General features: G+C 46.3%; 2 protein-coding genes across 3 annotated transcripts; one reads left to right on the forward strand and one right to left on the reverse strand.

Annotated features, from left to right (window-relative positions):
- Nucleotides 1-3,265: 3,265 nt before the first annotated feature.
- On the reverse strand, nucleotides 3,266-14,321 carry CX3CR1 (C-X3-C motif chemokine receptor 1). Its single transcript, XM_036333218.1, has 2 exons — nucleotides 14,092-14,321; nucleotides 3,266-4,372 (listed from the first exon to the last, which is right to left on the reverse strand). Exon 2 carries the CDS (start codon nucleotides 4,361-4,363, stop codon nucleotides 3,293-3,295), a length of 1,071 nt encoding a protein of 356 aa, XP_036189111.1. The 5' UTR covers nucleotides 4,364-4,372; nucleotides 14,092-14,321; the 3' UTR covers nucleotides 3,266-3,292.
- A 6,831-nt stretch (nucleotides 14,322-21,152) lies between these two features.
- On the forward strand, nucleotides 21,153-21,650 carry LOC118668668 (DAZ-associated protein 2-like). 2 transcript variants are annotated; one of them, XM_036333849.1, is made up of 2 exons: nucleotides 21,153-21,343; nucleotides 21,410-21,650. In XM_036333849.1, exons 1-2 carry the CDS (start codon nucleotides 21,153-21,155, stop codon nucleotides 21,648-21,650), a joined length of 432 nt encoding a protein of 143 aa, XP_036189742.1. The 2 variants fall into 2 exon arrangements, with proteins under 2 accessions (XP_036189742.1, XP_036189743.1); XM_036333850.1 differs by having other exon boundaries at nucleotides 21,153-21,302; nucleotides 21,381-21,650.
- Nucleotides 21,651-23,663: the final 2,013 nt, after the last annotated feature.

The raw sequence follows: 23,663 nt of genomic DNA on the forward strand, positions 1-23,663 counted from the left end.
TGAGTTGGAACAGACTGCCTGAATTTGAGGGTCTAAAGGGATGCCATCTGTGAATTCTCTCCCTGGGTGCTCAGGGAGATGAATGGATAGCCCACTGGATCCTATACACACTCCAGATGCAGTGGATCCTAAGGGGCAATGGGCTCTTCCCCTAACCCAAAGCATGCATATCTCGATCTTTATTGGTGGTAAGGTCCCTGGGAAGCTGACTTCTCCCTTAGATGATCACTTAATGAGCATAGAATAAGCCTAAAGTGAGTAAGATTTTGGAAAGACTTGGCATTTCCCCCAAGTGCTGGGGCAGCCCTAGGATGTGGTCATCCTCCCACAGCACTCACTCTGGCCTAAGGCTCCGTCCATCACCCAGATCCTGCTGCAGGCCACCGATAGCACTTGCCTCTAAGCCTCTGGTATCCTTTGCTTCTGAGTCGGTTGACCATCTTTCATTAGAGATATTACTGATGTCACAGAACAGCTATCGCCAGAGGCAGCACCACCCAGGCTGCACCTGCCATCATTGGGTAGATTGATTCTGATAAACTGAATTCTGGAGGGCAGATATCCGCTTCCTGCCAACATCATTTACCTGCAGACCTCCTGTCTGGGGAATTTTCATTGCCTACCTATGATCTCTGCTCTTTTTTTCCAGAGACATAATTGACACATGACAATGTATAAGTTTAAGTACAATGTAGTGATTTTATATATGTATGTATTGCAAAATGATCACCACAATAAGGATAGTTAACACATCCATCACTTCACATAGTTATAACTTTTTTTGGGGGGGGGGTGATAACTTAAAATCTATTCTCTTAGCAACTTTCAAATACATAATATAAGTTAAAATTTAATGAAAAGTTTTATGATTCAACAGCTGGAATGAGGATCATGTAATAATGGAACAACTTTGAACACCTAAGAACAGTCCCCTCCACTGGTTGTTTGAGCCAACTCTCCAGAAGTTTCCCACCACCCACTCTGCTCCCATGCCTTTTCTCTTAAGGGCCCCATGCTCTCACTCATGTCCTTTACATATGCCACTCCCTTGCCTTAGAATGCCATCCCTTCCTTTTTGCTTGGAGCACCCCTTACCCTTACACAGTCAGTCACAAGTCCTTGCCCTTGTGTTACCAATTAATGCAAATTATAATTTGTTCAGTTCTCTGTTCTGCACTTCAATGTTAAGCACTGCTTAAGCATTGAGGACAGAAGCTGGGCCTCATGCATCTTTGGAACAACTCTGGATCTGAGCTCACATATTGCATAGAAAATATGCTTAATAAAGGTTTTGTGATGTTCTTTCATATGTTATGTGTCAGTAGCTAAAAATTCCCATGCCCTTTGACCCAGTTATCCCCCATGGTGTGGAATTTATCCAAAGGAAATAATTGAAGAGGAGAAAGGAAATTACACATGTTTGTATTTGGCAAATATTGGAAATAAGTGAAATGTTTATTAACAAAGCAATGGGGAATAAATTATGGTACAGGATCTTGATGGGACATGATTCATCCTCTTATTGGTTAAACAAACATACTGACTACCAAGGAGGTACCAGAAATACAGCAACGAGTCAGATGCCTTTAATGAGGGCACATCCTGGCAGTCTTCTAAAATGATCATCACAAAACTATAGAGGAACAGAGAGCAATATGTGACCTCATGTTAAGAGCAGATTACAAAACTGTCTGTACATTGTGATTGCGATGAGGATATGAACAAGATCTGGACGGGCAAATGACAATACTGCATGGTCGGATTACAGATGACATTTTCTTTAGCATCATTATAGCTGTTTTTCAAGCTTTAAAGTTTTAGATCATCCCAAATGTTAACTGATAAAGAAAGCCACTCCTGTGACCCTGGCTCTCCAGGTTGGCAGTGGCATGAATGATGGGGTTATCTCCAGGTGGGCAGGAGTTTGCCACAAGATGATTGGGAGGGAATCTTCAAGGCAGTCTGGAGGGCTGGGTCAGGGCAGGTTATTGATCCGTACATCCAAGAGCATCCACAGAATGTCACTCTAGGAACCAGCCTTCTCTGTGTCTGGGCTAGAGCATGCATCCGACCTACAGGCTCCTCCAGGCTCTGCCAACACCATCACTTAAACACGGTGCCAGGTGGGGAGCAAGTTGTAGTCTGGGAACCAGACGAGTGTTGGGACCTGCAACAGTTGGTGACTGGTTCTTCATACTGGAAACAATGCTACCAATGTGAAAAGTGACATTATCTCCATTGTACAGATGAGGAAACTTAATATCAGTTGTCCTAGGCCACCCAATGGGCAAGTGATAGAGCGTTGGGATTGAAAATCCTTTTCAGTTTGGGCCAGGGTTCTTTCTATTCCCCTTGAGCCCAGAAGCAGGTGGAGATACATGAAGCCAGATAGAAGAAATCTACATGACAGGGTGGGTGGAGTCCTTTGAAAAGGGAAGGCAATAAGGAATCTCTTGGAGGGTTTCAGAGGCCAAGTATTTGAGCTTGGACTTGAAGCAGTTGGCAATGGGGAACCTTTGTAGTTTTGGGGACATGAGAGAAGGGTTTTATTGAAGAGGAGGCTAGTAATGTGTACTGGTTGGTGTGATTGGAGGAGAGGCTAGGCTAGACACATGGTAAAGTTGGTGGGCAGCTCTTGTCTGTCTGATCAAAACAGCACCTACCTCTCCAGCTTCTTGGAAACACATCTCCATGAATCGCTAGCCATAAGATTGGATGGGAAACTGCCATATTCTCCATGAATACCAGCAACTGATGTAAGGATAGGCATCTGATACAAACTTGGCCAATCAGAGCCCTTCCCTAGGAATTTTGACCTTGAGACCAAAAAGGGAGGAATGGGTCTCAGTCCCTTTCTGATGACAAAGCTGTGCTATGTGAGTCTGGGAGCTCAGTTACCACTCAAAGATTTGAGAATCAGAGAGAGGAAATTCTGGCTTGATTCAAACCCCTGTCCTGTGCACTCTGAGGGCTCAGTCACCCCCTTGTCAGTGCCACAGTGTGAACAATACTTACCACCTCCTTTTTACCTAAGCTAGTTTGAGTCAAATTTTTGTCATTTGTAAACAAAAAAGTTCTGACTTTTGCAGCAGGAGACATGCCTATCCTCAATCATTCAAGTTTTAAGGACAATTCTCAAAAACACCTTAGGGGTTTTGGAAGGGGGGAGTGGGTAGCCACTGGGGCCATCATTTCTTGCACGTAAGAAACAACAAAAAATTTTGTCCTCATTTTTCAGTGTCAGAGTCAGGAGCTCCAAGCTCTCTGGAGGGACAAGGCTTTGGGGATCTCTTCAGAGATTCATGGACGCATCTCCATCACTGGTGTAGTGAGTCAAGTTGCTGCTCAGAACACTTTCCCTCCTGCTCCTTTGTGATTCAGAAGAGGAGAAACCTACATGGACGGATCTGCAACATAGGACAGCCAGGAATTTCCTATACAGGTGGTAAAGGTATCTTCTGAATTTCTCTCCAGCGAATGCATAGATAAGGGGATTGAGACAACAGTGGATAAATGCAATTGTCTCAGTCACATTGAGCGCCAATTTCAGATCCCGCTTCGTGTCACATTTGGGAAAGAAGTTGTAGAGACTGAGTGTCTCTAAGAAAATCATAATGTGGTAGGGTGTCCAGAAGAGGAAAAACATGATGACCACCAGAAATATCAGTTTAATGGCTTTAGCTTTCTTGTTGTTCTTGCAGGAAAGCAGTGTCTGCATGATTCTGAAGTAACAGTAACTCATAATGAGCAAAGGGAGCAGGAAGCCAAGAATGTTTGCTTCCATGTTGCGGAGCACAGGCCAGATGTCCCGCAGGACCTCAGGGTAATCCCCGAAGCACTGGTTTTCCGTAAGCTTTGTGAACATGAACTGGGGTGCTGCTACCAAGATGGCTGCTGCCCAGACGCCGAGACTGATGGTGACACCGTGCTGCACTGTCCGGTTGTTCATGGAGTTGGCAGCCAGGACAATGGCCAGGTACCTATCGATGCTGATGATGGTGATAAAGAATATGCCTCCAAAAAAACCAATGAAGAAGAAGGCAGTAGTGAGTTTGCATGTGGCATTGTGAAAGCCTTGTTCCCTTATCTGATAGTGAATCCAGAAAGGCAAGGTGGCTACAAAAAGCAGATCGGACAAGGCCAGGTTCAGGAGATAGATGTCGGTGATACTCTTGGACTTCTGACTATGGATGAGGGAAAACACCACCAGCAAATTTCCCACCAGGCCAAAGGCAAAGACAAGGGAGTATGCTATGGGCAGGAAAGTTGTTCCAAAGGCCACGATATCTCCTATATGACAGGCTTCTGCACTCTCATCATACTGAAAGTCTTCTGAAATTGACTCAGGGAAGGAGGTAGGCATGGTGAGGGTCTGGATCAGAAAGGAAAACAAGGAACAGCATGAGTTCTCAGAGTGACAAAGTCAGAATTCTGTCTGTCCCCATACATAGGCTGACTGGAAGCAACAAATATTGGTTGGTGCCTAAGCAATACATTTTTCAATGTCAGACATGTTGTCTCATTGTCCCCAAAGCTGTCTCTGTGGAGGCTGTAACTGATTCCTTTCACATTAGAGGAAGTCAGATCTCTAACAGTGACTGGCCCAAGGCTACCCAGTCAGTGAGTCAGCTAGCATTTGAATCTAAGTTTTTTGAAGCACAAGACAAACCTTTTTTACTTTTTCTTTTTAAAAATATGGTTTTTTTATTTATTTTTAGAGAGAGAGGAGGGGAGGATAGAGAAATAGAAACATCGATGAGAGAGAAGCATCATCAATTGGCTGGCTACCTCCTGCAATGCCCCTTGCTGGAGATGGAGTGTGAAACCAGTCATGTGCCCTGACTGGGAATCAAACCAATGACTTGGTTCATGGGTTGATGCTCAACCACTGAGCAACACCAGCCAGGCCAAACCTTTAAAAAAATATATTTTTAAAAGTTTCTCCAAAAGTAGCTAGCTTTATCATTGTGTGGATGGGGGAGAGAGGGCCATTGGCAGGGAAATGAGGGGGTGGGATGGTGCAGGGGTGCAGTCGTAATTCACACTTCTAGTCCCAACTTCCTAAAGCAATTCTCTGCTCTCTTCACTTATTCCCTCCCCCTCTACCCTCTGGGCCCTAATGTCTCTTGCAGGAAGCTGAGACTGCAGAAACCCTCCAGAGCCACCCTCCAGAGCCCTGAGCAGACCCATACCCAACAGCCCTCACTTTTGTTTTTGGGAGCCAGGTTTTTCCTTTTCCTCTCAGAACCAACAAGTCCTTCCTTCCCTTAAGAGATAAGACATAGATTCACATGCTCTATGGTGACTACCTTGTCTTGGTTTGCCCAGGATTTTTCCAGTTTTGGCCCTGAAAGCCTCCTGTATTGGAAATCCCTCACTTCTGAGCAAACCCACATGGTAGGTCATCTAACCGCTCCTAGAGAAGAGGATGTGTCACCATAAAAGTGCTGCTTGATCCACTATGGAGGACTGTGCTTATTAGCATGCTGCACTGGGCCTGAGTGGCTAATTAACTTGATAATTACCAGCCCCACACTTGACTTTGGCCTAGCTTTCCCCACTCTTCTTACTTCCTGTTTCCTCCTGAACAAAAGTGGAAAGAGAAGACCCTTCTGAGCAGGTTGGGAAGTCACACTTCTCCCTTATTGTCCCTCTCCTCCCCCCTCTCAGCCAGGACTCACTCCTCACTCTCCAGAGGCCACAAGAGGAGCCCTTGTGCCCTGGTCCCTGAGGCCGTCTTTGTGATATCACAGATAGGTACCTCAGAAACCTATCTGTGATATCACAAAGTCATTTTGTGGCAACCAGGCACACCTCCTGGTTGTCATTGCCTCCCTCCCCACCACAACTAAAAGCAAAGCTCACACTTCTTTAACCAAGGGAGTTTCCACACCCCCCACTGCTTCCTTTTCATGCTGGTTTCACTAAGATGGTGCTTCTGCCAGGGTGAGGATCCACCTAGCCAGAACTTTGCTGCTCCCTCCCAGCCTCTGCCTTATGTCCAGGCCCATCTCTGCATCTGACCCAGACTCTGCCAGAACTAAGTAGGCCAAGGCTCTGGCCTGGGCTGTCTCAGGCTGGGATGGAGTTCTCAAACCTAGAAAAAACCTACACTTTCTTTGTTTTAGGCTGCAGTGCCCTTTTCTCAGAAAGGAACCTCTGGCTGTGACCTTAATAATATTTAAATTGAACCATATAAAATGGCTGATATGCAACCATTTTAGAACCACACAAATGTCACAAGCTGGCACAAGCTGATAGGGGAAGACAGAGGAATTGCTACTTGGTGATGGTGGCTTGATGAAAACACTATCTTTCCAGACTTGCAAATAGCAGGGCAAATAGTCAAACCCTTGGGGTCATAATTAGGGATCCTGGGGTTAGCTACCCTCTCCCTTCCTTTCCCCGCAGTGAAAGGAGCTGGCATGCTGACCTTGAGAGGAGGTCAACATCAATATAAATCATTTTGCAGCTTTTCAAGTGCCTGTGCTCAGTCCTGCAGCCCAGAAACTTCGTGCTTTGGGGTTGGCTTGATTTTGCCAAATGTGCATGAGGTGGGTTTGGTTTCCATTCTTGGCATCATGCCTTACACACAGGGACCTCCTACAAATGTCCGGGTAAGTGTCCCTGGGTCATTGAGGAGGGAGAACAGAGAGATGGGCAGGAAGGGTGAGGGCTGCAGATGGGCTCTCCCGAGATTGCATCCCATGCCTCCCCTCTCTGGCCCAGTGACCTTGGGTGAACTTGGAACCTCTGGGCCTCACATTTCTCACCTGCAAGATTGGGGTACATTCTCATGCCTGCCCACAGTGCTGTTTTGAAGCGAGCACCTGGCACAGTGCGTAACATACAGCAGGCACTTAATAAATGTGTGAGGAAGCAGAAGCATTTTGGACAACCTTTGGAGTCACCCAGGCTGTCTGTGGACTCTTATATTTCACTCCCATCCTAGGCATTATGAAAATTTGGTCTGTAACGGTTTATTTTTCCCCCCCTAAAATAAAAAATGTTTCCTTTTCAGATTTTTTTTTGGGGGGGGGGGCTGGATAGGAGAGAGAAGAGGGAGTAAGCCAAGCTTTACTGAGCTTTTACTAAGCTTGCAGGCTCATTTCTGAATACTCCACATCATTATCTATTTAGTCCTCTCTGCAATTCTGAAGGGAAAGTCCTACCTTTAATTCATTGCCCTGCTGAATGGCTCCAGGCATATTTCTGATGAAAGGAAGGGAGAAGAGTGTCGAGATGGTAGAGGTGGTTAGAAATAAACAACTGACTTCCAGGCTGAGTGGCAAGGAGGTTCAAATCCAGCCCCTCACCTTGCTGGGTACCCCAGTTCAGGGCTGTCACACACAGGGATATTTTTTCTAATTGGCATTGAGATGCCAAATACACCAGAGTGGTCCTGGTTGGAGAGGTTCAACATCCATTCTACAAATACATATGAAGTCTTACAGGCATTGAGCTCTGCATGGCAGGGGACACGTGGAGAGATCGGCCAGGCATAGTTTCAGACCCAAAGGGGCTTGTCATCTCAACAGCAAAGAGGTCATGAAGACAAAGACTTTGATAAAAACAGAATGCAATAGGATGGCAATTTATCCTCAAGATGGAACACAATTTCAGATATGCTCTGGGAGGGATGATTTTGCCTGACTGTTGGCCTCATTGCCTATTGCAAGTAAAATGGCTGATTAGGGGGCATCATTCTAGGTTGGGACCACTACCTGCTGTCCAGAGAGTCCATCCAGGTTAAAGGGTTCAGCTCCCTGGTGGCTCAGCACTACCAGCAAAGACCCCAGAATTGTCCCAGTCTCCCACTGCTCTGCCTCAGCACTTGCACAGTGCTATGCACATAGCAGGTGCTCACTCAGCATGTTGGAGTCCCCTGCTATGAGCAACTGTGCATCATGATACAGAGAAAGGAACAGAGAAACAAAGCTTTCAATGAGCTCCTCATAGCCTAATATAATAATAGTAGCATGTTGTACATGCTCAATTAATGGTACCATAAAGAATTATCTCTACTTTATGGGCACGTAGATGCACTCAGAGAGGTGAGCGACTTATTTGAGGCCACACAGCTGGCATGTGGCAGGGCTGCAGTTTGGGCCCAGATGTGGCCAGTCTCAGTGTTTTTTCCAACTTTGCATACAGCCCTTTTCCCAACCCAAAACTAGGTGTTCCTAAGAGAAGAACAGTGGGTGTTCTCTTCAGTTCTGTTGACCACTGTTCAACAGGAAGAGCTCTAGCACAGAGCAAATGTACAGGAATACTTATAGAAGATTAATATTGTATCCTAGACCTTCATTCCATCATTCCATGTGAATAATGGCGACAGCAGGCCTTTAACTGCCTTTTTCCCAGAGGTGCTCACAGTGTACACAAGTGTCCTTTCTGATCATGGGCCAGGGGCCCTTGAACTCTAGGAGCTTAGTGGCCTATAGTGTGTTGAAGGAACGAATGGGTGAATAAATGAGTGAATGGGTGAATAAATGAATGAATAAGTGAATGAATGAAAGGCCTAGAGAAGGCCTTCCAAGGCAGAGCCCCAGTAGAAAAGCACAGGCCCACCAGATCTCCAGAAAACTTAAAAAATATGGTCTCATTTCAACATATTTAATTCATGGCTATTGAACATGTCTGATCATGGGATAGACACCAGAAGGAGCAATTCCAGCTCTTTCTTCTGTGCAAATGTCAAGGCCAAGCTGCTGCCTCAACTGTGTGATTCCGGGGTGGTCCAGGGTTTTACTTGGTTGGGAAGGGAATTTGAAATCTGTCTTAGCACTCGAGCCAGTTCAAACCCAGTCTTGTTAGACAACAGACCTGCATCATGTGGGGGCACCATTTACATCAGAAATCTGACTCAGAAATCTGGCGGCAGGTAGGGCTTCTCCATCACTGAATTATTCCATTGAAGTTAACAGCTTAATCAAGGGACCTTTTTAGGAAGGGTGGGCCCAAGCTGGGTGGACCTTTCTTTCTGGGTCCAGATTGGGAAATGAGACTGAAGACAGGGCCTCCTGGCAGCAAATGGGAGTGGGATCAGTCCTTGGGGGTGGTCTTCAGGGGAGGTCAAGGGGCTATCAGGAACCTAATTAGCTTCTACTTAGGCTGAACACTGGTTTTCCTGGCCCCTGAGGAATCAAGTATCCAATGAGGTAAGTAAGCCTTTGCAGTGTCTACTCAGCTAGGTTTATACAGACAGCGCTGCAAGCGGAAAGGTGCACACCAAGGTGAAGTTCATGCAGACACTGTCAACCAAGGCTGCACTGCAGAGCCTAGGGTAGAAGCCAGCAACAATAATACTAGTCTAGGCTCTTCTCAAGGGTCCTTACCTTCTCTTCCATTATGTCAAGGTTTGACTAAAAGATGCTGAGCTGGCAGAGTTTGACTGATCCTAGAAGCTGAGTTTTGAATGCATGTGGATTTCAGACCCCTGTAGAAATGAATTTTGAAGGGCCTGCTTTGAAAAAACATCACCCGCTTACTCCCCACCCAGCTTGTTCTACTTCCTCTGGTCCACTTCCTTTTCTCAAGCCCACTATTTTTTTTTAACTCTTTTTTTCTTTTTAATCATTACCCACCGTTTCCAATCAGCTTCCCTTTCCTGCACTTCCTCCCTTATTAGTGCCCAAATCTATTTTCTTCTTCTATCCAATGTCCCTTTCAGGTTGTAAACAAAAAGAAGCTTCATCCCCTCTTTCCTTTGGTTTCAAGTCTTGCTCATTGTTTGCTAGCTCCAGTGCATCTTCTTTTGTTTGTTTTTTAACCTCCTTGGTCTCTGTTTATGGCTTCCTAGGCCCTTGAGTGAAGACTGGGTTTGAGTTGCAGTCTAATGTTAAAAAAAACTATTGTGAGGTTTAATTTTTCCATGACAGAATATTTAAAAAGTTATGGGAAGCCCAAGAATTGGCCCATGTAAGTTCAGTCTTAATGGCTGGGAGGGTCTTCCAGGTAGACAAGGATAAAGATGGAAATGAGGGGGGCAAGGTGATTTGTAGCCAAAGGTACTGAGGATCTGAGCCTGGGGAGCTTTCCTGGGTCCAAGGCTAGGCAGAGAGAGTGGGAGGAGATATACTAGAAACAGAAGGATATGAGGACCAACTGTAATTGAAAAAAACAGAAACAAAATTTTAAATTAAGGTCCAGAGAATATTAATTAAAGTATAGTGAAATTTCTTTAAAGTAAAGGGGTCTTAATAAAATATAATTGATTGTTTTCACTATGCTGTACTTTACATCCCCGGGATTGTTTTGTAACTGCCAATCTGTACTTCTTAATCCCTTTAAAATTCACCTTTTGCACCCAGCTCCCTATCAACAGGGAGAAGTGTCATATTTTTAATTGTTACTTGTGCTCACACTATCATATGGTAAAGATACTTAATAGACATTGACTTAATTAATAATTAGTAAACAATTCCACCTCTTCCTCAACTATTTCCTAAAGTCATGAAGCATTTATTTTCAACATTTTAGTTTCCTTTGGCAGCGGTAGATAAATACCTTAAGGTACGTTGAAGAAGAAAAGAGAGGGATGGCATGTCAAACCTAGAACAAGGCAGGTTCTGCAAGGGGTGGCTCACCCAGCACAGGGCCCTCACCGCAGGCACTGTTTCCTCCTGTTGCTGGTTTGGCCTTGGGCTCTGTGTTTGGCCCCATAAAAAAGTGGGCTGAAGTCAACTCACTGCAGGAGTAGAGATCCACTCATCTTCTTGCACAGGGGTTGGAATGCAAGGGTTAAAATGTGTTGAATTGAAGGCCCCTCCATCTGCCCCTCTTCTACCTTCTCAGCCTTAGCTCTCCCTACATTCTAAGAGGTGTGTGTGTGTAGGGTTAGACAAGGCTGGCTTATCCTCAGAGCATTCAGGGAAGTTTGGTTTAGTCTGAGTATAGGCTCCAACAAGGATGCAGAGAGAGCCAAGACCAAGTAGGCAGAAGAGTCTCAAATTCCATGCTAAGGAACTATAAGGACAAATTATAAATGACTTTAAAATAGGCCCTCCCATCAAGAAAAAATTGCTGGTGTCCTACCTAGTACCCCCTCCAGAGCCACTTCCACCTTTCATTGGTTGATCTAATTTACTACTAAGTTGTAACCAGCTGAGAGCAATGCCATGATTCTTGCTGATGGAAATAGAAATTGTGTCAGTGAGTTGCAGGCGATACTGCCTTGCAGATAAGGATCGGTTTTGCGTTTATCTGTAAATTCATCTCAGCATTTCTGGAAGTGTTTCATTCATGCTACTGCTGAGACTGTGATCTGTCCTCATTGCTGTGCAGGATGCCACTGTGTGAGTGCTCCATGCTTGTCATCATGCTACTGTCAGAGCACTCTGGGGGTAAGGGGCTCTCAGTCTGAGACCACGTGAACAATGCTGCCATCAACATTTTTCTATCTGCATCTACATCTCCTTCAACATAGGTACATTTTTAAAATACAGACCAAAAGGCAGACTACTGCATGAATCCACATACATAAAGGGGAGGAGGCAGCCAAAAGTCCCAGATCCCAGTGATAATCCATATTGTTTAGGGAGGCACATCTGAGTGATAAAAGTATGAGAACAAGCAAGGAAATAAAGACCATAAAAGTCAGGATGACAGTGACTTCTAGGACGGTGGGCAAGGTGGTCAGGAAGAGACAGAGGGAGGCTGCGGGGCAGCTGGCCCAGTTCTTCCCACTGCCTGGAGATCAATTTGTAATAATTTATTAATGTGCACACTGCTCTTTGAGTGTATGTTTCATAATAAACATAGGTTTAAGGAAAAGGCCAAAAAGGGTCTGGGAAGATATTTAAAGAGATGTGCTATGGGTTTTCTCCCTTCTGAGACTCAAAAGACAAAATAGCTGCACTTTGGCCAGACCCAACAATGAGGTGGTTGAAGCGCCCACTGTGTCCAGAGAGCCACGAGGACTCCAGCCCTTTGGTGGCCAGCAGGTTCTGAGCCCCCAAGGTGGGCAGGCGGGATCAGGATCGGGCTGGAAGCCTCAGGCTTCTCTTGGCACTCCTCGGCAGACTCAGGATCCCTGAATTGTGCTGCTGGGAATCAGAGCAAGTCCTTGGGAAAGTCAGTGAAGACCTGGCCTGTGCCACCTGGCTCATAGCTGTGACTTGCTATGGGACAGCAGACATTCCTCTCTCTGTCCAGCTGAGCCACTGCAGAAGCTGGATCTGAACATCATCAAGGGGGCAAAGCTTGAACCTGATGGAAATAGGCAGCTGAAGACTCCATTCCAGGCAGAGGCTGGGCTGGAGAGGGGACAGCGGAATGTCTCAGGAAGTCTGTTCTTTGAGGCCAGGGCCTCTGACACTGCCGCCCTTCCAAAGTCCAGCCAGGGTAGAATGGGGAGCTTGGGGGGCAGGGAGGATTTAGTGTGGGAATGAGGAAGGGAAAGGAAGGTAGTCCTGTACTGGGTCAGCTCTGGCTTGTCCCTTCCTCTCCTGTCCCTCACAACCTCGTCTGAAAGTAGCCAGTGATCTTGAAGTACACAAACTTTCTTAGCCTCATTTTCCCATAATGACAACATATATAGTTTCTTGAGCACCAAATATGGGCCAGGAAGTGGGGTCAGAACTTTATATACTATACCTTAATCCTCACAGATACTCAACACGGATCCATAACCCGGCTTCAGTAATTATAAACTCACGACTGATTATCAACTCATAGTCCATCTCTATTTTAAAAGCAGGACTTGAGGCTTAGCAAGGTCAAGTACAGAGCCAGGGCTTCATCCCAAAGCCCAGCTGTCTTACCCCCTTCCCCCCAACACACACACATCCATCTGTGACATGGGGAGAGTGACAGGGGAGGGTGGGATGGGGAGTATGGCTAGCATGTGGCTGACACACAGTAGGTGCTCCCTTCCCAAGGGCATGAGGAAGAGCCAGGTCAGCCTGAGAGCGAGGAGAAATCCAGCTGTGCCCACTCATAATTTCTTTCTGAAGACAGCGTTTTCCAACGACACAAACCTGGTGAACTTGAGTGTCCTCAGACTGATTATAACAGTGCATAGCAATGCTGTGCCAGCAATTTATTAATGGAAACTGTCTTCATGATAAGCGCAATAGGTACTCTTTATAAAAGTGTAGCTGCACAAAAAAACATGGAAATAAAAGGAAAAAAAACACAAATTATCTATAATTTAACTTCCCAGATTCAACCACAACTAGCTTTTACCTTCTTAAATGCAATCCTTATGCATATTTTATATTTGTATATTCATATTAAGTATATTTACATTTACTAGTATAGTTAAAATGTAGGTACTATTTTCATCATAAAATTTCACTTTTATTATAAAATTTTCAAACATACATAAAAGCAGAGAGAACCCCATGCACTCATCACCCAACTTCAACAATGAGCACCTATGGTCAATATGTAATCTATTCCCCACTTCATGTCCTGCTGGATTGTTTAAAAATAAATTCAGATATCATAGCATTTCACCCATACACAGTTAAGTGTGAGTCTCTAGAATAATGACTCCTTTAAAAAAAAAACCTTTAATACTATTTCTCACCTTAAAAAGTTAACAATAATTCTACAATATCATTCAGGTGCACTTTTAAATGATGCTTTCTTTAAAAAAAAAAGTTAATGTCAAATCATGGAGCATTTCTCCAGGCCCTCACTAATGCTTCTGATCATATTCTATCATGTTGAGTGTATCATAATTGATCTAATCCAGTGGTCGGCAAACTCATTAGTCAACAGAGCCAAATATCAACAGTACAATTGAAATTTCTTTTGAGAGCCAAATGTTTTAAACTTAAACTATATAGGTAGGTACATTGTTATTAACTTAATTAGGGTACTCCTAAGGCGTAGGAAGAGCCACACTCAGGGGGCCAAAGAGCCGCATGTGGCTCGCGAGCCGAAGTTTGCCGACCACGGATCTAATCAGTCACTGCTCCCCACTCCTCAAGCCCTTCGGTCATTTAGGCTAGAACATCCTCAAATTAATGGTCTCCCTTGTTGGCATGTGAAGAAAACCAGCATCATTGCCCCACTTTGACCTCTGACCACAGTGTCCTGCCCCACGTGCCCACAGGTGCTGATCGAGTCCTCTGCTCCTACCTGGGCTGGGCTTGGAAAGGGAACCTCTGAGCGTGCCAATCAGCCACCCTGTTCCACGTAGACTCTGTCAGAGAGCATTTCCCTTTCCCTCCCTCTGAGGGCATCTTTATTTGCAAAGTTAGCCAATAGTGTCTGGTTTCCTGTGAGGTAGATTATCTTTAAATACTGCTGCAAGCAGGCTCAGAATCTCCAGGCTGGAGGCTAGCTGACCACAAAATGATTAGAATTCACAGATGCAGAAGACCCGAGCCTCCTGGGGCAGACCAAGAGGGGGCTGGAGGGAGTGATGATTTGGGGGCTGTGTTTTTTACCCAATGGAGGGCAGGGATAGTGCAACTCTCTTTAATGGCACACTTTTAGGCAAACTGAGAAAACCCACAAAACATCAGCTTTTCTGTCCATGAAAGGGAGCCCATTATATTCACTGGACAGCATTGGGGTGCAGATTAAATGAGCTACAGTGGGGAGCTTATTAGAAACACAGCACCTCACCCTAGACCTACTGAATCTGACTCTGAAATACTTCAGAGATTGGTGAAAGCATTGAGTTTGAGAAGCGCTGGCACAGAAAGCACCTAATGAGTGCCTGGCATCTGGTACATGCTTAATAATTATGTTTTTCTGCACCTCCTTCCTTCAAGGCATGTAGTGGATCCTTAAACCCTTCTGTCAAGTTATCCCAAGTTAATACATGATAAAGCAAACTGGCCAGGCTCCTTTCAGCTTTATTTCACTGCTCCAGCTGGATGGGGCGCCCAGCTGGGACCCGACTCCTCCAGGGCACACCCTGCCCCCTGCCCCAGCCAGCTTGTTCAGAGGACACCACAGATCTCAAGCATGAGGGCCCCACCGCCTTCCCATCACGTCCTTACCTGCCTGGCTCATGCTCAAAGCAAACTCTACTTCTGGTCCGTCCCTATACCAGGATTTAGCCAGGGTCTGGCCTTGGGAGACGCAGAGTGCATGTTGATTAAATGTCATGATTCCTCCAAGGCCTTCTCTGGCTCCTCCCTGTCCACCTCACAGCCTGCACCCCAGCACCACCTCAGTTCTAGTTGCTGTGGCCTCCTGAGGTCAGGGGTGTACTGTGTGCTCCCCACTGTGCCTCCTCCTCAGACCTGCGAGCTGGGACTGCAGTGCCGCAGGCTCCGTGACCTGCTGGCTTTGGGAGAGGCCCACCACTGGTTTTCTCTCTTTGTCTGTCATTGGTCTCAATGTTAGGCCCCTTTCCCTGCCTTCAACCCAACTCCTACTTCTCTGAGTGCTCCTTTCTGGGACCCGGCCAAGACTTTCTCTCCTCCCGTCACACACTCTCCCCAGACAATATCTACTCTGTGTCAGTGACCATCTGTGATCTGACTCCCCCGTCTCTGTGTCCAATGGGGCCTATATGACCCCCAATGGTCATCCATGTCCTTCACACCTTCATTTACCCCACTGACTGTTCTCCATCCCAAAGCCAGAGAGCTCTTTCTAGAACCCAAACTGCTGACTTAACCCTCCAAGGGTTCTGCTCACTAAAGTTCAAGTCCCCGGCTTGTGAGCATGGCCTTGGTGAGATCCCGCCCCTTGGAGCACCCCACTCTAAGCACCCCCAGCTCCTCCTGCAGGCATTTCCCTTCCTACCTCATGGGGCTAGCGGGGCTGGGGTTCCATTTTCCTCTCCTTGGAAGCTAACAAATAAGCCTGGCAGAAGACAGGACTTGATGACTCTCGCCCAGCCAGCAGCCTATTTGTGCAGGTTCCCTTTTCTCTCAAAACCCACAGGGTGACACGGGGGCCCAGACAGACACCTGCATGGGAAGAAGGTTGCATGATGAGAGAGGAACTCCGGGCTTGGGCAACGTGGCATTTTATAACAAGCCCAGTCTTTGTCGCTGAGGGAGACATGATGACCTCAACCCTCAGACTGCAAACTCCAGCCTAAGAAATGGCCAACAAAAGAGCAGCTTTGCTTTGCTTTGATGGCACACCCAACCTTCCCAATCCCACCACACCTCCTTAGGCCTGGGTAAAAGGGTCCTTGGCTCTGTCCTGGGGACCTTTTCTTCCCTGGACCCCTGTCTACCCCTCCCCAGTCCTCTCACTCTGGGTGCTGCCCAGGCTTCATTCCTCATTTCCCCAGCCCCTCTGGCCTCACCCTTTGTCTGAGCTGTTCCTTAGGAAGTGAAACAGAACATGCCACCTCCAAAATATGCGTAATGATTTTGAGCTGTAGGCACTTAAAAAACAGCAAATACAGGGAGAGGCCTTCTCTAAACTACTATCTGCCTGAAGGCCATTTCCTCCTAAAGGACCTCATTATCATAAATCGACAGGGAGTTTCATCGACAATGAAGATTGCCTCTTGTAACAGGAGACATCAGAAAGACACCACACCCAGACAACCCTCCCAACTATTCTTCTAAGGGCCCATTCAGCTTCCCTAAAAATCTTTTACTCTCCCCCTGCCCTTTCGCCTTTTCCCCATTATGCTGGTATTTAAGCCTGAATTCTAAGCCATCTCCAGGAGTATTTTTCCCTGGGCATCATATATATATAATTGCAATGTTAATAACCTGTTTTTCTCTTTTTTAATCTGTCTTTTATGATGGGGTCTCAGCCAAGAAGAACTAAGAAGAGAGAAAATGATTTTTCCTCTCCTACAGTTTCTGGTGATTCAGGTGGAACCTCTGAGACACCTTGCTTGCTCAGAACCTGCAGATGGAATCCCCGGGAAAACTGGCAAGAGCCCGCAAAGGGGAACAATTATTTTTCCTCCCCTACACTTGTTTATGAGTTCTTTACCATCCTCAGTTTCTCTTGCCATTGAAACAGTAACTACCAATGATGGCCTGGTTTCTCCTGGGTGGTGGGATGAAGATGTGTTAGGCTGGTTTCGAGGTTAAAGCCATGGGGGACAGGCTATGAGGATGGTGGGACCAGCCTGGCAGTGAAGGGCACAGACCTGAAGACTTGGTTTGGGTAAAGCTTTGTGAGAGAGACATGGCAAAGAGTAAGAAGATGACTATGCTTTGAATGCCAGGCTAAGATATTCCCACTCTATGCTACAGAGCTTTGGGGATGACCACAGCAAACTTTTAGGCAGCAAGGCCATGTGCTAGGCAATGTTCCAAGTTTTCAATGCACATGAACTCATGTAACCTGATGACCCCAGAAGTAGGTAACGTTATCATCCTCATTTTACAGGTGAGGAAACTGAGGAGAGGAGAGTGAAAGGGCGAGTCATCGCGGGGCCTACGTGGGCCGGCTGCCGGGCCCCATGAGGCACAGCCTGACCACACGGCTGGCGGCCTCGGGCACCGACTCCCCAGCCCACGGCGGGAGCCCGGCGCAGGCCACCCGCCTGCCGCCCCCAGACCGGACCCACGCGGCGGTGGTGGCAGCGGGTGGGGGGGCGGGGCGTGTGCCCTTGCCCGAGGAGATGGAGGAGGAGGCGATTGCCGGCGCCCCCAGGGACGAGAACAAGACCCAACTCGCGCCTGGCCAATCGGCGGGGCCCACAGTCCCCTCCCCTGCCCTTACTATAAAACCCACAATCCCATCAGGCCTCGCTCGCTCTCGGCCACGGGGCTACCATTGCATCGGTGAGTGTGGTCGGGGAGCCGAACTAGTTCGAAATGAAGGACTCTTTGCTTTTGCATCGGACTCGCTGGCTCCCTGATGGGCTTTTTGGGAACCTTGAAATCTGGGCACAACAGAGAGGTTATATAACTTGCACAAGGCTCATAAGTGGGCAGGGCCAGGATTTGAAGTTAGCATCTAGGTTTCATTCTCAGTGGGGGTGACACTGCCTCCAAGGAGGATAAAAAGTGGGTTTTGTGCTTTACATCTAAAGTACAGTTATACATGCAGAACATTAACAGATAGACACCATGTCCATGTTGTTGAAATTTCATAAGAGGCAATTAAAGATGTAATGTCTAAAAAGACTTACTGACCAAGATGGCAGCAGATTAGGTAGAAGCTACACTGACCTTCTCCCAGGACCAATCAGGAATTACAACTAAAATATAGAAAAATCTTCCTGAATAACCAACTTAAGACTAGCTGGAGAGAAGCCTTATAACCAAGTGTGGTAGGCAGTTGTTGTAATGTACCCTGCGAATCACACAAGGACGCCTCAAGAAGTCGAATTAAAGAGTCACATTTATTGCAAATCCGGAACTATGAGGGGGCATTTTGCTAACCCAAATCTCATAGTTTCCTCCCCAGCCCCAACACCAGATTTATATAGGCAAAGATCACAAAGGTACTGATTACATCCCAGGGTTTGGAATGAGGAACTTGGTTTGCAAAAAGCAGTTTACAGAAGCAGACCTAAGCATGTTATCTAAATTATAGTTTGGGGTCTCACTGAGTTGACAGAAACACATTATCTAGAGCCCTCGGGTCTTGGAACCACTGAGTCAACAGGGACACGTTATCTGGAGCTCTCTGACCTTGGGATAATTGTGCTGTCCTTCCCAGGTACAGAAGAATGTGCTTTCTAAGACCAGTATGACCACAACCAATAGGATATTCACATTACAATCAATAGGGTATTTAATCGAATGGGATGATTTATATAATTCAGAACATCAAAATAACTTCTCTATTATTTTAGCAAGCAAATAAGTACAGAAACCAAACATCAGGTTAAAGTTAAACTATAGTTTCTACCTGAGATGATTGCTACCATACTTCACAGTTAGACAGACTTGAGCAGAGCAAGGACGATGGGCCATATACAGAAGGTCACCATGATGGAAAGACCTGGGTGCCTAGCAAAGAACAACTGTAAGGTGGAACCTCATCCTCAGGGTGACCTTTACTCCCCTAGTATATCGCCGGTCATGTGGTTTGGACCTCCTGACCTTTCTTCCCTAGAGATAAAAATTAGGCCCCAGTTGTATTTCAGCTCCAGTCCCTGAAAAACAGACAAGTGATGCCACATCTGACCTCAGGACCAGCCGAATTGAATAGTCATCCCTACCTGGTGCCCACCAATCAATCAGTGGAGACCCTAAACCTGAAAGGATACATTTGGAAAGCTGCTGAAAAATTCTATTGAGATATTCTCCTGGGACCTCCCCTAAAATCTCCACCCTTAACACCCCTAGGCCAGAGGACCCAGTATGCTGGGGGGGGGGGGGGAAGCCCGCACCTTTCCCTTCCCCTTCCACACCCCCCAGGTGTCACCATTACCTTCCTCACTCCCAAGATCCAAGGGCCCTTCCTTTGCCTCTATCACTTGTTTCCTCAGCCCATTTCTTCTACGAATTACTTCTTCTACCGCTGTGATTTTATTTTATTTATTTATTTTTTAAATACATTTTATTGATTTGAGAGAGGAAGGGAGAGGGAGAGAGAGATAGAAACATCAATGATGAGAGAGAATCATTGATCGGCTGCCTCCTACACACCCCCTACTGGGGATTGGTGCCCTTGGTCGGAATCGAACCTGGGACCCTTCAGTCCGCAGGCCAACGCTCTATTTATTGAGCCAAATCAGCTAGGGCCGTGGTCGGCAAACTGCGGCTCACGAGCCACATGCGGCTCTTTGGCTCCTTGAGTGTGGCTCTTCCTAAGCCTTAGGAGTACCTAATTAAGTTAACAACAATGTACCTACCTACATAGTTTAAGTTTAAAAAATTTGGCTCTCAAAAGGAATTTCAATCGTTGTACTGTTGATATTTGGCTCTGTTAACTAGTGAGTTTGCCGACCACTGAGGTAGGGCATACCTCTATGATTTATAAATAAATGTTCTCTTATAGTTTGAGTCTTGGCTCTGAATTCTTTCCTAGCCAGAGCTCAAGTAACGAGAACGCTGAACCCAGTTCCAGTCTGGCCTCACCAGTCTAACACCTGGTGCCTTTCCTGGCGCCCACAACACAAGAACTTAGAGGAGCCCAAGTTGAGGCTGCTAGGAAGTGCGGAGGCTGGAGGGCTGGCTGGGCTCCCACAGGCAGCAGCTGAAGGTCCAGTGGTATATTTCAGCTGCAGGGGTTCCCCCTGAGAAGCCTGAGGTCTAAACCCCAAGCTGGGTTCCTTAGCCCAGAGCACCAGAACTGGGAAAGGTGCCTGCATAATATCTGGCTGTGAAAAGCAGCGGGATTTCTATCCGCCAGGGAGAGATGACTAGAAACCAAGGTAACCTCTTAAAGAGCCAACACGAAAAATTGCATTTGCAGCCACTCACCTTGGGCTCCAGAAGAGGGAAGGCAGAGTAGTGTTCTAGAGCTGTGTGAGGAGAGTCTGCAGTTGGTGGTTGTGGGGAGAGAGCTGAGAGTCAGCAGCTGGGACCCCGTGCTGAGTCATTCCCCCATATTGCAGAAACCATCTTTCTCAAGCAGACTTTTCCCATTCATCCAGCATTAGCCTGGGGAGAAGCAATAGCCTCACCCATTGGAATACCTGTGGAGCTTATGCTCTGCTGAGGACATATAGCTAGAGGCTGATTACGTGACTGAAACTACTAGAGAGCCTGTAGGCAGAGGCGGATCTCTGGGTGCTTTGAGTCATTGCCTGACCTATTCCTGGACCTAGGGCTGGTAAAAGCAGACCTTGGTGCCCAGCTTGGTCCTTTCCATACACACCCAGGACCACAAGTTGTGGATCGCTGATACCGGTAGCTCCAAACAGGTTGCTCAGGGCTTGGCACAGACAGCATCTGACATTGACCTGCACCTAGTCCCTCCCAAGAGTCCCAGAACCAATACACCCAGTGGCCAGCTTCAGACAACAACAGAGCAGGACCCAATAAGCTTCACAAGTAGCACATCCCCAGGGAGATGTTGGCAGGCACCAAACCCTGCTGAGGAGAAGTCTGCTACTTGTGCTTTGTGTGATCAGCACCAACACGAAAGCCTGCATGCTGTGTTTGGGGTTGAGCCTCACTGTCAGCCAGCCTGAGGCTCCAGCACGAATGGGCCAATAGCAATCAAAACTCCATTACAGACTTGGCATCTGGTGACGCTAGAGAACGAATCAGCACATGACATGCAAGTGACTATGACCAGGAAGAGGATGAAAAAAATAACCATCCACGACGCTAAGCTGAACCGGACCCGCAGCCACCATGAACAGCAAAGGTCAATATCCAATGCAGCCAACCTACCCTGTGCAGCCTGCTGGGAATCCAGTGAACCCTCCGGCCTTGCATCTCCCCCAGGCTCCACCCTATACGGATGCTCCATCTGCCTATTCAGAGCTCCATTGTCCAAGCTTTGTGCACCCAGAGGCTGCCACCATCCCCACCATGTCAGCAGCATTTCCTGGTGCCTCACTGTATCTTCCCATGGCCCAGTCTGTGGCTGTTGGACCTTTAGGCTCCACAGTCCCCATGGCTTATTATCCAGTTGGCCCCATCTATCCACCTGTTCAACCACCTGTGCTGGTGGAAGGCGGGTATGATGCAGGTGCCAGATTTGGAGCTGGGGCTACTGCTGGCCACATTCCTCCTCCACCCCCTGGATGCCCTCCCAATGCTGCTCAGCTTGCAGTCATGCAGGGAGCCAATGTCCTCGTAACTCAGCGGAAGGAGAACTTCTTCATGGGTGGTACAGATGGTGGCTAGACCAGCTGATGAAGAACCAAGGCCACTTCTGTACCAGGAAAGACATCACAGACCTTCAGCACTTCTCACAATGTAACTGCTTTCGTCAAATTAACCTGAAGATGCAGTTTAAGACACATGTTGTTGGGGTGTCTGTCTGGTGCCCAAACTTTCAGGCACTTTTCAAACTTAATAAGGAACCATGTAATGGTAGCAGTACCTCCCTAAAGCATTTTGAGGTAGGGAAGGTATCCATTCATAAAATGAATGTGGGTGAAACAGCCCTAAAGGTCTTCCTTTAATTCCTCTGGAGTAATACTGTACCATACTGGTCTTTGCTTTTAGTAATAAAACATCAAATTAGGTTTGGAGGGAACTTTGATCTTCCTAAGAATTAAAGTTGCCAAATTATTCTGATTGGCCTTTAATCTTTAAATCTTTGATTTCTATTGCTTGTTATAAGTGAAATGCATTAGTTGTCTGCCTTATCTTTTCCATCTTTTGTCCCACACCCCACGCCCAACCCATCTTCCATGCCCTCCCGCCAATCTCCAGTGAAGCAGTGGTGCAGGACAGAAAGCCTGTCAGACTAATTTCCTTCTCTTCTTGCACTTGTCCCCACTTGTCATCTTTAACTTGTCCTTCACAAGGATCCTCTGAAACCCCGTCTATGACCAAAGCAAAGATCCCATTATTTCTGTTTTTGCATCTCCTCAGGCTTAAGTGAAGGGTGCCTTTTGGACCCTCCTCATAGGCTGTCTCTTTATACATGAACCAAACCCAAATTTGCTTTGGTGCCAGAAAAACAGCTTATTTGAACAAAGGATAGCAACACAAACTGTAAACAACAGTTTGTTTAAAATGTGTGTGTGTGTGGGGGGGGGGCAAGGAGGAGGATGTATTTCATAAGCCTGATGACTTTAGAGCCAAATTTAAAGAGAGTTGTCAGATAAAAAATTGGTTACCATTTACTGTCCAAGTATCTGATGCAGCCACTCATGGCTCCCAATAATTCCTAAACTGGGTTAATGGGGTCATGTTGTGAATGCCTCTGCAAAATGACTTGAGACTAGTGAAATCTCATTAGGGCTAAGAATATTTCAGGGAGGTAAAGATACAAATTATGAACAACAAATACACATCTATCAACAAATGAATCTGAAAATCAAGTGAATAATCTGATCAACAGAATGAACTGGTGATTATAATAGAATCAGGGGCATAGAAAGGGAGTGGACTGGTTATTCTTGGGGGGAAAGGGGTGAGGGGGATGCGGGAAGAGACTGGACAAAAATCGTGCACCTATGGATGAGGACAGTGGATGGGGAGGGAGTAAAGAGGGTAGGGTGGGAACTGGGTGGAGGGGAGTTATGGGGGGAAAAAAGAGGAACAAATGTAATAATCTGAACAATAAAGATTTAATTAATAAAAAAAAGTAAAAAATAAAAAATAAAAAAAGAATATTTCAGGGATCCTTAACATTTTAATTTTCATTTTTTGCAGTTGGGTTTTATTTTTATAATTTCAGTTCATCTAAATTTTGTGTTCTGTACATGTGATGTTTGACTGTACCATTAACTGTTAAGGAAGTTAAGCATTGTATGTCTCTCTCTCTCTCTCTCTCTCTCTACACTGTGGTGCATTTAACTTGTGGATTTTTTTTATACTAAAAATGCAGAATAAAGACTATTTTGAAGATTTGAATAAAGTGATGAAATTGCATTTAAAAAAATTCAATCACAACACGGGGGTCTACACAATGCACACAAGGGACATTCTTTTTTGTTTGTTTTTATTGATTTCAGAGAGGAAGGGAGAAGAAGAGAAAGATAGAAACATCAATGATGACAAAGAATCATTGATTGGCTGCCTCCTGCATGCCTCACACTGGGAATTGAGCCCGTAACCTGGGCATATGCCCTGACCGGGAGTCGAACTGTGACCTCCTGGTTCATAGGTCAATGCTCAACCCCTCAGCCACGCCGGCCGGGCAAGGGATATTATTAGAGTACCTAGTTCTGGTGATCAAGGAGA

The sequence above is a fragment of the Myotis myotis genome, unplaced genomic scaffold (assembly GCF_014108235.1).
Source record: "Myotis myotis isolate mMyoMyo1 unplaced genomic scaffold, mMyoMyo1.p scaffold_m19_p_13, whole genome shotgun sequence".
Classification (NCBI taxonomy): Eukaryota; Metazoa; Chordata; class Mammalia; order Chiroptera; family Vespertilionidae; genus Myotis; species Myotis myotis.

Bases quoted from the DNA above. Each gene is read 5' to 3' on its own strand.
- CX3CR1 (XM_036333218.1), bottom strand. From the start codon at position 4,363: ATGCCTACCTCCTTCCCTGAGTCAATTTCAGAAGACTTTCAGTATGAT.
- LOC118668668 (XM_036333849.1), top strand. From the start codon at position 21,153: ATGAACAGCAAAGGTCAATATCCAATGCAGCCAACCTACCCTGTGCAG. The intron at 21,344-21,409 runs ATTTCCTGGTGC...TTTAGGCTCCAC, and splicing joins ATCCCCACCATGTCAGCAGC to AGTCCCCATGGCTTATTATC.